This window comes from Pelophylax lessonae, assembly GCF_965119305.1.
Source record: "Pelophylax lessonae genome assembly, chromosome: 11".
Classification (NCBI taxonomy): domain Eukaryota; kingdom Metazoa; phylum Chordata; class Amphibia; order Anura; family Ranidae; genus Pelophylax; species Pelophylax lessonae.
The window spans coordinates 136313671-136328890 of NC_138778.1; the positions used below are offsets into that span (position 1 = coordinate 136313671).

Sequence of the window (15220 nt, forward strand, 5' to 3'; positions counted from 1 at the left end):
CTTTTTGGGGTGCAGTGAACACAATCTTTGTGGGGTACAGTGAACAGAATCTTTGTGGGGTGCAGTGAACACAATCTTTGGGGGGTACAGTGAACATAATCTTTTTGGGGTGCAGTGAACACAATCTTTGTGGGGTGCAGTGAACACAATCTTTTTGGGGTGGAGTGAACAAAATCATTTTTGGGGTGCAGTGAACAACATCCTTTTTGGGGTGCAGTGATCAAAATCCTTTTTGGGGTGCAGTGAACACAATCTTTTTGGGGTGCAGTGAACAAAATCCTTTGTGGGGTGCAGTGAACAGAATCTTTGTGGGGTGCAGTGAACACAATCTTTGGGGGGGTACAGTGAACACAATCTTTTTGGGGTGCAGTGAACACAATCTTTGTGGGGTACAGTGAACAGAATCTTTGTGGGGTGCAGTGAACACAATCTTTGGGGGGTACAGTGAACACAATCTTTTTGGGGTGCAGTGAACACAATCTTTGGGGGGTACAGTGAACACAATCTTTTTGGGGTGCAGTGAACACAATCTTTGTGGGGTGCAGTGAACACAATCTTTGGGGGGGTACAGTGAACACAATCTTTTTGGGGTGCAGTGAACAACATCCTTTTAGGGTGCAGTGAACACAATCTTTGTGGGGTGCAGTGAACAACATCCTTTTAGGGTGCAGTGAACACAATCTTTGTGGGGTACAGTGAACAGAATCTTTGTGGGGTGCAGTGAACACAATCTTTGGGGGGTACAGTGAACACAATCTTTTTGGGGTGCAGTGAACACAATCTTTGTGGGGTGCAGTGAACACAATCTTTTTGGGGTGGAGTGAACAAAATCATTTTTGGGGTGCAGTGAACAACATCCTTTTTGGGGTGCAGTGATCAAAATCCTTTTTGGGGTGCAGTGAACACAATCTTTTTGGGGTGCAGTGAACAAAATCCTTTGTGGGGTGCAGTGAACAGAATCTTTGTGGGGTGCAGTGAACACAATCTTTGGGGGGGTACAGTGAACACAATCTTTTTGGGGTGCAGTGAACACAATCTTTGTGGGGTACAGTGAACAGAATCTTTGTGGGGTGCAGTGAACACAATCTTTGGGGGGTACAGTGAACACAATCTTTTTGGGGTGCAGTGAACACAATCTTTGGGGGGTACAGTGAACACAATCTTTTTGGGGTGCAGTGAACACAATCTTTGTGGGGTGCAGTGAACACAATCTTTGGGGGGGTACAGTGAACACAATCTTTTTGGGGTGCAGTGAACAATATCCTTTTAGGGTGCAGTGAACACAATCTTTGTGGGGTGCAGTGAACAACATCCTTTTAGGGTGCAGTGAACACAATCTTTGTGGGGTACAGTGAACAGAATCTTTGTGGGGTGCAGTGAACACAATCTTTGGGGGGTACAGTGAACACAATCTTTGTGAGGTGCAGTGAACACAATCTTTGTGGGGTGCAGTGAACACAATCATTGTGGGGTGCAGTGAACTCAATCTTTGTGGGGTACAGTGAACACAATCTCATACTTCTGAAGATTTGAGGGTGCTGCCTGTTCCATACTCCCCCTACTCCTCATCTAGCCTTTTAGGGGTACAAACAATAGTAATTGGGGCCTAGTGTGGTTGTGTACGTGTGATATACATACACTTTTTTTGGATCATATTTTCTATTCCGCTATTTAATCAAAAACCTTTGGGGATCAGTTAAATTGGGGGATAGTCTGTGTTGGTACGTGTGAGAGAGATCCACCTTTCCAAGTTGTTGGGGTTCATCTCATACTTCTGAAGGTTTGAGGGTGCTGCCTGTTCCATACCCCCCCTACTCCTCATCTAGCCTTTTAGGGGTACAAACAATAGTAATTGGGGCCTAGTGTGGTTGTGTACGTGTGATATACATACACTTTTTTTGGATCATATTTTCTATTCCGCTATTTAATCAAAAACCTTTGGGGATCAGTTAAATTGGGGGATAGTCTGTGTTGGTACGTGTGAGAGAGATCCACCTTTCCAAGTTGTTGGGGTTCATCTCATACTTCTGAAGGTTTGAGGGTGCTGCCTGTTCCATACTCCCCCTACTCCTCATCTAGCCTTTTAGGGGTACAAACAATAGTAATTGGGGCCTAGTGTGGTTGTGTACGTGTGATATACATACACTTTTTTTGGATCATATTTTCTATTCCGCTATTTAATCAAAAACCTTTGGGGATCAGTTAAATTGGGGGATAGTCTGTGTTGGTACGTGTGAGAGAGATCCACCTTTCCAAGTTTTTGGGGTTCATCTCATACTTCTGAAGATTTGAGGGTGCTGCCTGTTCCATACCCCCCCTACTCCTCATCTAGCCTTTTAGGGGTACAAACAATAGTAATTGGGGCCTAGTGTGGTTGTGTACGTGTGATATACATACACTTTTTTTGGATCATATTTTCTATTCCGCTATTTAATCAAAAACCTTTGGGGATCAGTTAAATTGGGGGATAGTCTGTGTTGGTACGTGTGAGAGAGATCCACCTTTCCAAGTTTTTGGGGTTCATCTCATACTTCTGAAGGTTTGAGGGTGCTGCCTGTTCCATACCCCCCCTACTCCTCATCTAGCCTTTTAGGGGTACAAACAATAGTAATTGGGGCCTAGTGTGGTTGTGTACGTGTGATATACATACACTTTTTTTGGATCATATTTTCTATTCCGCTATTTAATCAAAAACCTTTGGGGATCAGTTAAATTGGGGGATAGTCTGTGTTGGTACGTGTGAGAGAGATCCACCTTTCCAAGTTGTTGGGGTTCATCTCATACTTCTGAAGGTTTGAGGGTGCTGCCTGTTCCATACCCCCCCTACTCCTCATCTAGCCTTTTAGGGGTACAAACAATAGTAATTGGGGCCTAGTGTGGTTGTGTACGTGTGATATACATACACTTTTTTTGGATCATATTTTCTATTCCGCTATTTAATCAAAAACCTTTGGGGATCAGTTAAATTGGGGGATAGTCTGTGTTGGTACGTGTGAGAGAGATCCACCTTTCCAAGTTGTTGGGGTTCATCTCATACTTCTGAAGGTTTGAGGGTGCTGCCTGTTCCATACCCCCCCTACTCCTCATCTAGCCTTTTAGGGGTACAAACAATAGTAATTGGGGCCTAGTGTGGTTGTGTACGTGTGATATACATACACTTTTTTTGGATCATATTTTCTATTCCGCTATTTAATCAAAAACCTTTGGGGATCAGTTAAATTGGGGGATAGTCTGTGTTGGTACGTGTGAGAGAGATCCACCTTTCCAAGTTGTTGGGGTTCATCTCATACTTCTGAAGGTTTGAGGGTGCTGCCTGTTCCATACTCCCCCTACTCCTCATCTAGCCTTTTAGGGGTACAAACAATAGTAATTGGGGCCCAGTGTGGTTGTGTACGTGTGATATACATACACTTTTTTTGGATCATATTTTCTATTCCGCTATTTAATCAAAAACCTTTGGGGATCAGTTAAATTGGGGGATAGTCTGTGTTGGTACGTGTGAGAGAGATCCACCTTTCCAAGTTTTTGGGGTTCATCTCATACTTCTGAAGATTTGAGGGTGCTGCATGTTCCATACTCCACTTCCTCATCCTCCCTTTAGGGTAGGAAAAAATTTAATCGGGCCTAGTCTGTGTTTGTACGTGTGAGATACACAGTTTTTTTATCCTATTCCGCTATTCAATACACACCCTTTTGGTGTAAAAAACATTAAATTGCGGCATAGTTTGCATATTTGACATTTGCATATATTGTGCCTTGTTGCGCTGTTTTGGGTACTCCACCAACATGGCCAGTGGCAATGACGCCATTCTCAGCTTAACTATCCCACTTCTATGCCTCCTTGAAAAAACAATTTGGGCGATGATGGAAGAGGATGTGGCACAGGATGAGGAGGAGGAGGAGGAGGATGAAGAGGTAACATTTCAAAGGCTTTCAGGGCAGTCATTCGCAAGGGGCTCCGAGGGTGGGTTCCTGCACACACAAACGCCAGGGACACAATTGTCCAGCAGGGGCACAGTTCTGGAGGATGAGGAGGATGAGGAGGAGGAGGAGCTGGAGGAGGAGATGGAACCATGTTCACAGCAGGGTGGCACCCAGGCCAGCTCATGGCCATCACTGGTGCGTGGCTGGGGGGATACAGAGGACACGGACGATACACCTCCCACAGAGGACAGCCTTTCGTCGCCTCTGGGCAGCCTGGCACACATGAGCGATTACATGCTGCAGTGTCTCCACAACGACCGCCGAGTTGCCCACATTCTAACTTGTGCTGATTACTGGGTGGCCACGCTGCTGGATCCCCGTTACAAGGACAACGTACCGTCCTTAATTCACTCACTGGAGCGCGATCGCAAGATGCGCGAGTACAAGCGCACGCTGGTAGACGCCATGCTGCTGGCATTCCCATCTGACAGCGGGGCCACAGTGGAAGCACAAGGCAGAGGAGGAGGAGGAGGAGGTCGCCAACGCAACCAGGGCACCGCCAGCACCTCAGAAGGCAGGGTTAGCATGGCCGAAATGTGGAAAAGCTTTGTCAGCACGCCACAACAAACAGCAGCACCAGCAGCTCAGATGGAACGTCTTAGCAGGAGGCAGCATTTTACCAACATGGTGGAGCAGTATGTGTGCACATGCCTACATGTAGTGAATGACGGGTCTGCCCCCTTCAACTTCTGGGTCTCCAAATTGGGCACATGGCCTGAGCTTGCCCTTTACGCCTTGGAGGTGCTGGCGTGCCCTGCAGCCAGTGTATTATCTGAACGGGTATTTAGCACGGCTGGGGGCGTTATAACAGTCAAGCGCAGCCGCCTGTCCAGAGACAATGTGGACAAGCTCACGTTCATTAAAATGAACCAGGCATGGATCCCACGGGACTTTTCCGTACCTTATGCAGAATAGCAATGGATACCGACCTTACCCACCCATTGTTCCATTTTTGCTCTTTCTCACTCTTTTGGGGTGTACCCTCATTTAAAATTTTTGAAAAGAAGCAGTGTTGGCTACCTCGTCCTCCTCCTCAGGGCCAGATTAATGTAGGGGCTATTGGAGCTGCAGCTCCAGGCCCCTACCTTTTATATAGGCCCCGGGTTGGCCATATTCACTGTTACCGCTCTTCTGTCACTTGTAAACACAGAAGTCTGGCTTCTATGCTCGCTTCCCCAGGCAGCACCCTCAGAACCTCCCCACACAGCGTGAAGGCCGGACAAGGAGGGACAGTTGGCGATGCATGGATGTGTTTATGGGCTTCAGAGACAGCATCCCATGTTGAATTAGGCATGCATGGCTGCACCCTTCCTCCTCTGGGTGCATGGCAAGGCACGGCCCTTAAGGCCCTTCAAAATCCTCAGCACCAAGCCCATGATGCTGTTAATCCGGCCCTGGTCCTCCTCCACCGCCGCTTCCACCTACACCGCCCATAGGTGTGCGCAGCCTATTGCATTAAGGTGTGCACCCCAAAGTTGAAATACACATGCATGTGTTTGCCAGCAGGGAGAGTAATGTATCGGGGCCATGTACCTGTAGGCAAGGAGAAATAGAGCAGAGCAGGTCCCAGGGAGATCTTTCCCATCTCCTCACTGGCAATGCTATGTGCCCTAGGTGATTAGGGTGTGCCCAGGCACACCCAGCACACCCTGTGCGCACGCCTATGTCACCGCCACATCCACCACCACCTCAACCTCCCTCCTACTCCATATGGGCCTCGTCCTTCAGAGATGAAGAAGAACATTGTTTTATTTTTCTGTTTTTTTTTGTTGTTTTAAGTTATTTCCCTATCCACATTTGTTTGCAGAGCACTTGCCATGCTCTTAATTACGTTTTGCTGCCATTTGCAGCACTCTAGCCCTTTCCTTTGGTGTTTTAGAGCCATTTTAGTGCCTTAAAGTTCGGGTCCCCATTGACTTCAATGGGGTTCGGTGTCCGGGAAAAGTTCGGTAAAAGTCCGGGACACGGACCCGGACTTTTTTTTAAAGTTCGGCCGAACCCGTCGAACACGGACATCTAGGTGTCCGCTCAACCCTAGTTGTCATGGTCAACTACAACTTTCATACCAGGTGCTCTAGTAAATGGGAATCTTGGGGGCGCTGCCTGATCTGTACCACAGTCAATAGAGCACCAAGGTCTCACATCACTGAGCTCAGTCGCAGAATTTTTGCTGTCATCACTTTCAGGACCTGATGACGAATTTTCCCATGAATCACTATCGCTCAGTTCTTCAAATAATTCCGATTCACTGTAGCTGTTTTCCAGCTCATCTAAAAGTGCTTTTGAGCTAAAAGAATGCTTTTTAGACACCATGGAACGTTCTCAATTTTCCAGGCATAAAGAACCACAAAAGTACAGGCAGGGCACTGGAAAAGCCATTAGGTGAAAAGCTGTGGTGAAATGGCTTGATACAAAGTTGCAACCCTAACAGATTACATTGTATCATATAATTTGTTTTATTTACTTTTTCTAAATTCCCGTTGGTTCCACCCCCTTGCGTCATGGCGCTCGCAGAGAAGGGAACCGGAAGAAAGGTGCTGGCATCTGCCGGAGCTAACAGCGGGAGGACAGCGGGAGGATGGCTGGAGGACAGCGGAAAGACGGCAGGGGATCGTAGCAGACAAATGACAACACTAACTCAGCATTGGGATTAAATGGCCAGTTCGGCCTTTTATTAAACAAAACCATAAATAACAGAAAAACAAAAAACAGTTAAATCAATCCAGATCAAAGAATGGTTGCAGATCTTTGACGATACCATCTCCCACAACTTTGGAGTCTATGGTACCAATAAGTTAGGTTCTGGCCCCAGCCACAAAAACACCACCGAGGACTATCCTAACTGATCACAGACCCCTCCCACCTTACACTACCCGGTCGGTCTAGACTGAACCAGACCAACCATAGGACTCCATACCTGAGATGGGTCCCACCATTTTATCGTTCAACCCCATGTTTTGGAGCCTCGTCAAGGACCCCAACCGCCACAGGGGCACAAGTGTGAAACTTACTCTTGTGCCCACCGCCACACCTGGATAGCCCTCTGGATACCATGCTGTAATCCCAAGGCCCACAGGTCAATACCCACCACATTGAGATGCACTCCATCCCCTCTCAGGTACAACCATGTGTCCGTCTCCAGCTCCACAGGCCTAATAACTAATCCACCATTCCTAGCAATAATTCTGCCCACTTCCTTAATCACCTTTATCTGGGCCTTATTCAACTTCTCCACCAACCTGGCCCCTCTCTATGCAGCGTGGGCCACCATATTTGACTAAACTTTGATCATGTCAGGGAAGGAAGACCTAAGTTGCAGAAAGTCCAGTTTCACATCATAATTTAGCGCTACACCATTCTGTTTTTATTATTTATTTGGAACTTGTACTATTGTTTCAGGTGTTAGCTGCTTCTCCTAAAGCGCAGTGTTTTTTTTTCTGTTTTTATACATCCCTAATCAGTTCACTCATGAAACGTAGACCTATGTCGTTCCCACCAGCATGTAAGACCAAAATATTGGGCGTCTGTCCAGCCGGGCAAATCGGTGAACCTCAGGTAAGAACCTCTGCCAGAGTATCCCTGGCACCCCAATCCATCTAACAACTGCCCCCATTGGGCCTAACCTCTGCCCTGTATGCCCCCCAGAACACATAAGAGTGCCCCAGAATCCAGATGAGACACCGGCGAAAATCTGTAGATATAAAGATGACCATGCACCAACTGCACCCAAAGTTCCGGCAACAAATAACATAATACAAAGAACAGACAGGAGGAAAAACACGACCCATCACTGAGCACATATATTTTGTATCTCTTGGACTCCCACCTGCCTATTAGTTTCACCATCCCCAACCCCACCTCCAATAGACACTTACGGAAAACTGCAGGGGATTAAAACTTGGACAGAAATAAACCATCCAAATGGATGAACAAGGCACCCTCCTCTCTGGGCTGCACATTCCAAAATGTTTCTATTGCTAAGACTGGACAAAGCTGAGTGCTATTGCCCCTAAACAAGTCAACCTGCACTCCCTTGCCTCTCTGGTCAGTCTTGGAACACCTAATCTAGAGCTTTACCGACGAGGCAAAACACAAAGCATCCCCCACCAACATTCCCCCCAGAACTCTCCTGGATGGGCTAATCCGGAAAGCACCAAAAAAAGGCCACTAAAAAACTGTACTGGTTGCCTAGAATCACAACTATGCCTTCCCCTCCAGTAACCCTTAAGCGCCTAACGCAACACAAAAGACTGAACCTTTCACAAAAGGTGAAATCTGTGATACCTGCCAATTTAAGTAAAAACGCAAGTCACTACAATTTTCAATCCACCATGGACACTGAGGTACCCTGCATAAGATTATAGCAAACTAAATATAGCACCAAAGATGACAGGTCCACCCTAAAATCCACCCCACCTACCTCCTCTAATAAAAAATAACCATTCTTGCCACTCTTTGGAATAGGGCACCCATGTTGCCATGCTGAGTGAGTCCTTTTTTAGTCCAGCGGCAACTCCAATGCAATCCTGCATTGACGCAGAGGAAAAGGCACCCCATGTTGCTACTCCTCTGGTGCCAACACGGGAAACTTGTCACACTGAAAACGAGACAAAACGTCTGCTAATTTGTTGGTAGCTCCCAGGATGGGAACAGCATAAATAAACGTATTCAATCTCAAACAACTCAAAACCAAGTAACGCAAGAGCCTAACCACCGGTGGGGAAGAAGCTAAGATGTTATTAATTGCTAAAACGACGCCCATTTTGTCACAAATGAATTACAATTTTTTGGTCTGAAAAGCCTCCCCACAAAGTTCTACTGCCAAGACAATTTCGTCAAAAATCCAGCGGTGCACCACTCCTCAGGCGATGGCTCAGCATTCCAATGCCCCTGAAAATAAGCCCCATATCCCACTGAACCTGCCACATCTGTGAGCAGGACACGACCCTCCAACCATAAAGAAGGATCGTTTAAAGATTCAAGAAAAATATCTTAAATATGCAGGTCGGCTCTGAGCCACATGGAAAGCTGCACATAATGGCCCGGGGCCTTGATGCCAAATACAGCTGCCAAAAAATGCCTGCAGAAAATCCTGCTTATTGAAATAATTCTGCAAGCAAAATTTAGATTACCTAGCAGGGATTGTAGCTCCTCCGTCATCCACATGCTTGTCCCACTTCCGTTCACAGAGCAAAAATTTATCCATAGGCAATCTGCATTCCATGGCCATGAATCGATTGTTATTCTGAGAAAAAAACTGTTCCGTGGCCAGGCCTTCTGTCTTGTCCGGTGCAAAAGGCATACCAAAACTTTCCACAGGATGTTGCAATATTCCCAGCAGGATCTCACAAGTCCTTGACTGTGGTGGTCCAATGCACAAAAAATCATCCAGATAGTGGATGAGTGAGTTCACCCTCGAGACCCCCCTAACCATCCACTCAAGGAACGAACTAAACGTTTCAAACAGGGCACACGAGATAGAAAAATCCATAGGCAAGCAACGATCTTCAAAGCAAGAACCTTGCCAACAGCATCCTAGCAAATGGAAACTATGAGGATGGACTGGGAGAAGCTGGAATGCCGATTCAACATCAGTTTTAGCCATGAGCGAGCCCTGGCCATATCTATGTACCCAGGAAACAGCTGCGTCGAATGATGTGTAGGTAACCACATTCCAGCGTGTCGATACCGTCATTCACTGAGCCTCCTTTTGGATATGAGAGATGATGAATTACTTGAAATTTTCCTGGCTCCTTCTTCGGAACTACGCCAAATAGGGAAGCTAGAAGCCGCGGAAAAGGCGGGAAAAGAAATGGGCCACTCATGTGACCCAAGGTCACTTCTTTCAGCAGCTTCTCTGACACAACTGAGGAATTAAGGAGCACCAGACGTAAATTACTGGAAACGGGAGTGACCTCCCGCAACGTACTTGGGATGCATCCTTTCCAGCTTCACTGGCATCATCCTTTTTTCCAGAAATGTCCCTGGCACGCCCTTTTCTTTGTCTAAAATGAGAACGAGGGAATAATTTCCTCTGCAGCCTGAACATTCATGCAGGACCTTCCAAACCAGCACATTCCTTTAACCTGCCAGCAAATCCCCTTCCTTCTAGGGGCCGGCGATCAAAAGGTGGAGGCACTGCCGGCCCCCACCAGGAAAAAACTGACCCCCCCAGTCCTGGAAGAAGTCATAAAATTCATCCAGAGGCTGATATCCTTTGTGATCCCAGCGTATGGAGGGGGGATGGCTTTTCGTTAATGAAACTGTTCGTCATAGCAGATCCATGCCAGCCCCCTGTATATCCTGTGAGCCTTACTAATGGCTTCCAAGTAGCAAAACAGGGTCGAACAGTTCTCCAGTGCCTTTTCCCCGATTACGCTAACAAAAATTGCAAACGCTTGCAACCAATTTGCAAACGTCGGAGGAATAAGCTGGTACCTCTTCTCCTCATCCTCCTTCTAGCTTTCGTCAGGTCTAACCCGATCCAAGTTAAAATTTTCTGAGTGGAAGCAGGGAAAATTTTTTCCATATACTCACCCTTCCAATTGTTTCATGTACTTTAAGTTTAAGGTGTGCCCCCAACGGTCCCTCGAAGCATACATATACCTCACATTTTGCCAAGTCTGCTAACTGCGCCTTTTTCCCTTCCTTGTCTCCATCCTTTGAAATCTCAGTGCTGATCACTACAGCTGCCACCATGACCCCGTCCGTTTGTGTGCCTGCGACTACCGCCGCTGGCGTCACTGACTGAGCTCTTGAAGGGGCACAAATGCTCCTTGAAAATGTTTCCCTTCCCTGAGGGGAGCCCACGGCAATACTGGCAGGGAGTCCCCCATCACCCCTGCTTCCAATCTCCCCAGCAAGTTCCGCAGACTGTCCCAGAGGCCCCTGCCAGCCTGACCTGAACCCACCACCTGCTCTTAGACCTCATTGTCTTCAGCCCCAGCCCCCCCCCCCCCCAACACAAAAGAAGAAAAACAAGACAAATCAGAAACAGTACACTCACAGGGCTGCACTGAGCAGGAAGCCACGCCAGCTGGTATTCCAGAAGCCCCTGCTGGTCTCCATCTCCAGATCTCTGTCCTCAGAGCTGCTTGCAACCAATTCGCAAGCGTTGGAGGAATAAGCTGATACCTCTTCTCCTCATCCTCCTTCTGGCTTTCATCAGGTCTAACCCGATCCAAGTTAAATTTTCTGAGTGGAAGCACGGGAAATGTTTTCCATATACTCACCCTTCCAATTTTTTCATGAACTTTAGCTTTAAGGTGTGCCCCCCATGTCTCCATCTCCAGCTCTCTGTCCTCAGAGCTGCTGACTTCCCCCTCGGAGCAGGGCTCTGCCTGTCCATGGAGCTGCTGTCCCCTGCCAGCCGACTGACCCCTGGACACTGCATGTGCTGCTCCTGTGCTGGGGTACCCTGAGGACTTAAGAACCACAGCAGCTCTGTCTCCCTCTGATGTCATCAGCCAGGACCGCTGCCCTCTCCTCCATTTTGTTTGCTTCTCTGGCAGCCCTCACCGGCCCTGACCTGGACCTGTAGGCATTCCCCCTTGATTGCCTGGCTCCCCCAGCAGAGGAGCCGGATATACCATGCCACTGTTCTCCCACAGAATGAGGGCCACCAAATGCACCCAGAGACAGGCCAGCGCCGCTGTGCAGACTATCCCCCACCAAGCTGACATGCCAACCGGCTCATCGCCAGCAGTGCCAGCCACCCGCACCTGGGACCAGACTACAGATGAGGGAACCGTGGCTACAGCATGGTGAGCTTCTCTCTCCGGTGGGCTCTGCCTTGGATGGAGATTCCTCCCAGGATGACCACCCACAGTAGCAGGCAATTGCTTAGCAGGTAGGCCTGGAGGGTGCTCTGGGCTAAGGCGCACTGGAGGCCAAGACTTCCGAGTCCGTGTGGTGGCAGGCCCCGGCTGAGGAGGGTCCTACTTGAACCCCTGACTCTGTACCCATTCAGGGCCTTGTAGACCAGCAGCAGCTCTGAGCTGACTTAATAGAAGTTCCACTCACTAATTGTTCTCTCTCAACAGGCCCAAAACGAAAGGAGATGGTCAGACAGACGTTTCTTCTATGTTCTCTAGTCTCCAAGTGAAGCCCCTTCACTCCTCCCTTCCAACTACCTCATCTGCTCTGCCAATAAGGTAAGAGTCCTGACCTCTCCTATCCCAACAACTAATTTAACCCCCTACTGCCTGGTTTTCCTTCCACCCTGTCATGTATGCCCTATGCTTATAATTTCCTTCACCCTCTGGGCATGTCTTTTGTTAAAAAAAAAAAAAAAAGAAAATGTTAGGTTTCAAAGAAGATATTTGTCTGATTTTTTTTCTCTCAATTTTACACATTACACGGGTAATTGGAACCGACAAGTCATACTTCACAGTTATGCATCACACTACAATATTTACAAAAAGTCTTTCTTCTTGTACTTAGCATCTGAAAAATCTTTAAATTAAGCCAGAATCGAAGTCTCCAAAGACATAATTTTTGATGCCGAAATGCGTAAGTTTGGAACGCACGCGGTGATGTCGAGGTTGGAAAGCACGCCATAACTCGCTGCATTCCACCTACAGCCTTGGTTTCCGACATCCTTGGGGAATCGCAGGGGGAAAACAAATGATCTCAGTCATCTTTGTTTTTGTGCCTGTAATCCAGCAATTTTAGCCCATGTTTGGGCAATAAATTATATATGGTATTTCACCATGTGGCTCCCGATCTCCTTTCTTGTCTCTGCATGACCTATACGTCTTTGGAGCAACTAGTCAAAGAAGCAGCAGGATTGTTTTTGGAACACTTCTTCCTGGTCAAGGTGACCACACAAGCCCTTGCTAAAAAAGCAACAACTACATCTGGTGAGTTTGCAATTTATCTATCTCTCTGATACCACGGGGTGCTTTATCAACTACTTTATACCATCTACTGGGAAGGAATCTGGCAGACAGCTTATCTATTTCCTACCTCTTTGATATACACGGATCACTATATTTTTTGCATATTTTATCTTTTTATGGACTTTTTTCGACTGGCACTTATGCACTTTTATTGATCCACTTTCACATATGGTTGTCTTTGATATATTGATTGGATATATGGAAATGCATATAGATTCATTGTTGTTTTTTTAGGAATATATATTGAACATATTTCACTTTTTAATTGTGTAGCAAGCGCTGTTAAGAGCGTGCATTAGGCACGCTATTTCTATCTTCCTCCTTTTATGCTGAAATCCTCATAGTTAAAAGTATATGTAAACTCTCACTTTGTAAAACAACCCATTCCATTTGAAACAGAAATGAAAGGCAAAACAATTGCGTATAAGTATATTTAAAAAAAACAAAAACAAATACCTTTTCTCTTTTTTTTTTTTTTTTACAAGTGATCACTTAACTTCTGTTCTCAGCTGGATAAGGAGCTCAGAGAGCTGGGGGAGGAGAAACAGCAAGTACAATGGTCTTTCCAGTAAATGTATGAATCAGGACAAGTCTGATCATTGGAGGAGAGGAGAATGAGTCCCCAGCACAGCTAGAGAACAGACCATGATGTGTTCTCCTGCTTAGCGTGGTCAGTATTTAATAGGAAAACTGAGGGACTGGCAGGAACACCAGGGAATTTACAAAAAGGAAGCAATACAAAGAGAACAGGATACTTTCCTATACAAGTACATGGTACAGCAGCCACATGTCAGGAATATGAAGTTTTGGGTTTACATACTCTTTAAGGTCCTGGGTGCTTAAGCAGTGTGTTTTATCTGCTTTCCTAGTTCCTCACAATGAGATTTATACATACTGTATATGTAAATTGTAAGCAAGAAAACAATACTTTAAAGAAGTGAATTTATAATAAAAACTTTGATGACAACCAAAAAAAAGTGTCTAAGAATTCCAAGCATCAAAAACCAATCACCTGAGAAGAATGTTCGGGGGATGTTCAGAGCTTCGGGAGAGTATAAATGCTTCCTCTGCCACGGCAAAAATATGACTGAAAGAAAAATTTTAACACAGAGAATCCTTCCAATTACTATCCACACAGACTAATAAAAACCTATAGATTGAAAAAACAATTACTACCCACACCACATTTCAGTGTGCTTTTTATAGAAGTAAACTCCTATATCACATATCTATGAAAAAAAGGGGGGGGGGGGGGAGATGAGGAGCAAAAAGTACAGGATTTCGCAGAAAAAAAATAAAATTAATCTTCTTGGAGGACCCAGGAAATGAAATGCCCATTCTTTCCTTTCATATGCAGAATATATTGTTTGTTTTGTCTAGAGCTAATTTAATACAGAGGATTACTTACCTTAATACACGGCCCCAAAGTCTTCCTCCACTCCAGCTTCAGTTACGTGAACTGGTCCCTAAATCCTCCTTTCCTGCCGGCCTCAGACTGGTTGTGTTGCCGCTTGTCTCACTAATATCATATGTCCCCACCAACATTTTGCCATTGGAGAGAAGGGGTTTGGACCGTGGAGTATCTGTATTAGCCCTTCAGACATAATAAGAGCATTCCATTCTGCATATGCACATGTTTCATTTTGTGGGCCAGCCTAATGTTCCGCTTTAAGGATGGGTTCACACTAGCTGCGGCCGCGGCTCACAACAGGGGGTCCAGTGTATCCCTGTTCTCTGTTTCAGGTGCGAATCGGGTTAGAATTTTTGCCTGAATTTTCACCTGAAATGGACCAAAAGATGCACCCTTTTTCCAGTGTGGACTGTGGCTGCCCTGGAGGAGTGTGAACCGGCTCCATTGACAGCCGGTTACACTCTCCTGTCATGCTACTCGGATGCGGGGAAACCCGCATCTAATTTGCATAAGTGTGAACCCAGCCTAATACTTGAACCTGATATGTGCAAGGGATGTACCTACGAAAGGGGTTGCGATTCTGTTCAGTAACCCTTGAAATTCTTTTAAACCTGCCAGACAGTATAACCAGGTTGCTCTACTGCAGCAAAAGCCAACTAGTGATTGGTTTATAAACCAGTAGCAATAATCAGATTAGGTAACTCTTGTGCTCTCTCCTTCTACACTCACTGGCTACTTTATTAGGTACACTTTGCTAGTACCGGCTGGGTTGGACCCCCTTTTTCCTTCAGAACTGTCCTAATTGTTTGTGACATACACTATTGTAACAGAACAACCTGCACCCCGACCGGGTGCCTCTGTTGACAGATGCTCCTAGTGCTTTCGAGGGCTCCAAGCACTTCACCAGACACCATAACCTCCTCAG

General features: G+C 46.4%; 1 protein-coding gene across 1 annotated transcript in view; it reads right to left on the reverse strand.

Annotated features, from left to right (window-relative positions):
- The window catches only part of LOC309567430 (unconventional myosin-XVB-like), a gene marked incomplete at both ends in the record, with an annotated part of 200390 nt that overhangs the window by 156261 nt on the left and 28909 nt on the right, over window positions 1-15220 (reverse strand). The window contains one exon of the mRNA XM_082272829.1: window positions 13897-13971. Coding sequence (XP_082128955.1) covers window positions 13897-13971 — 75 coding nt within the window. The remainder of the gene's footprint in view (window positions 1-13896; window positions 13972-15220) is intronic.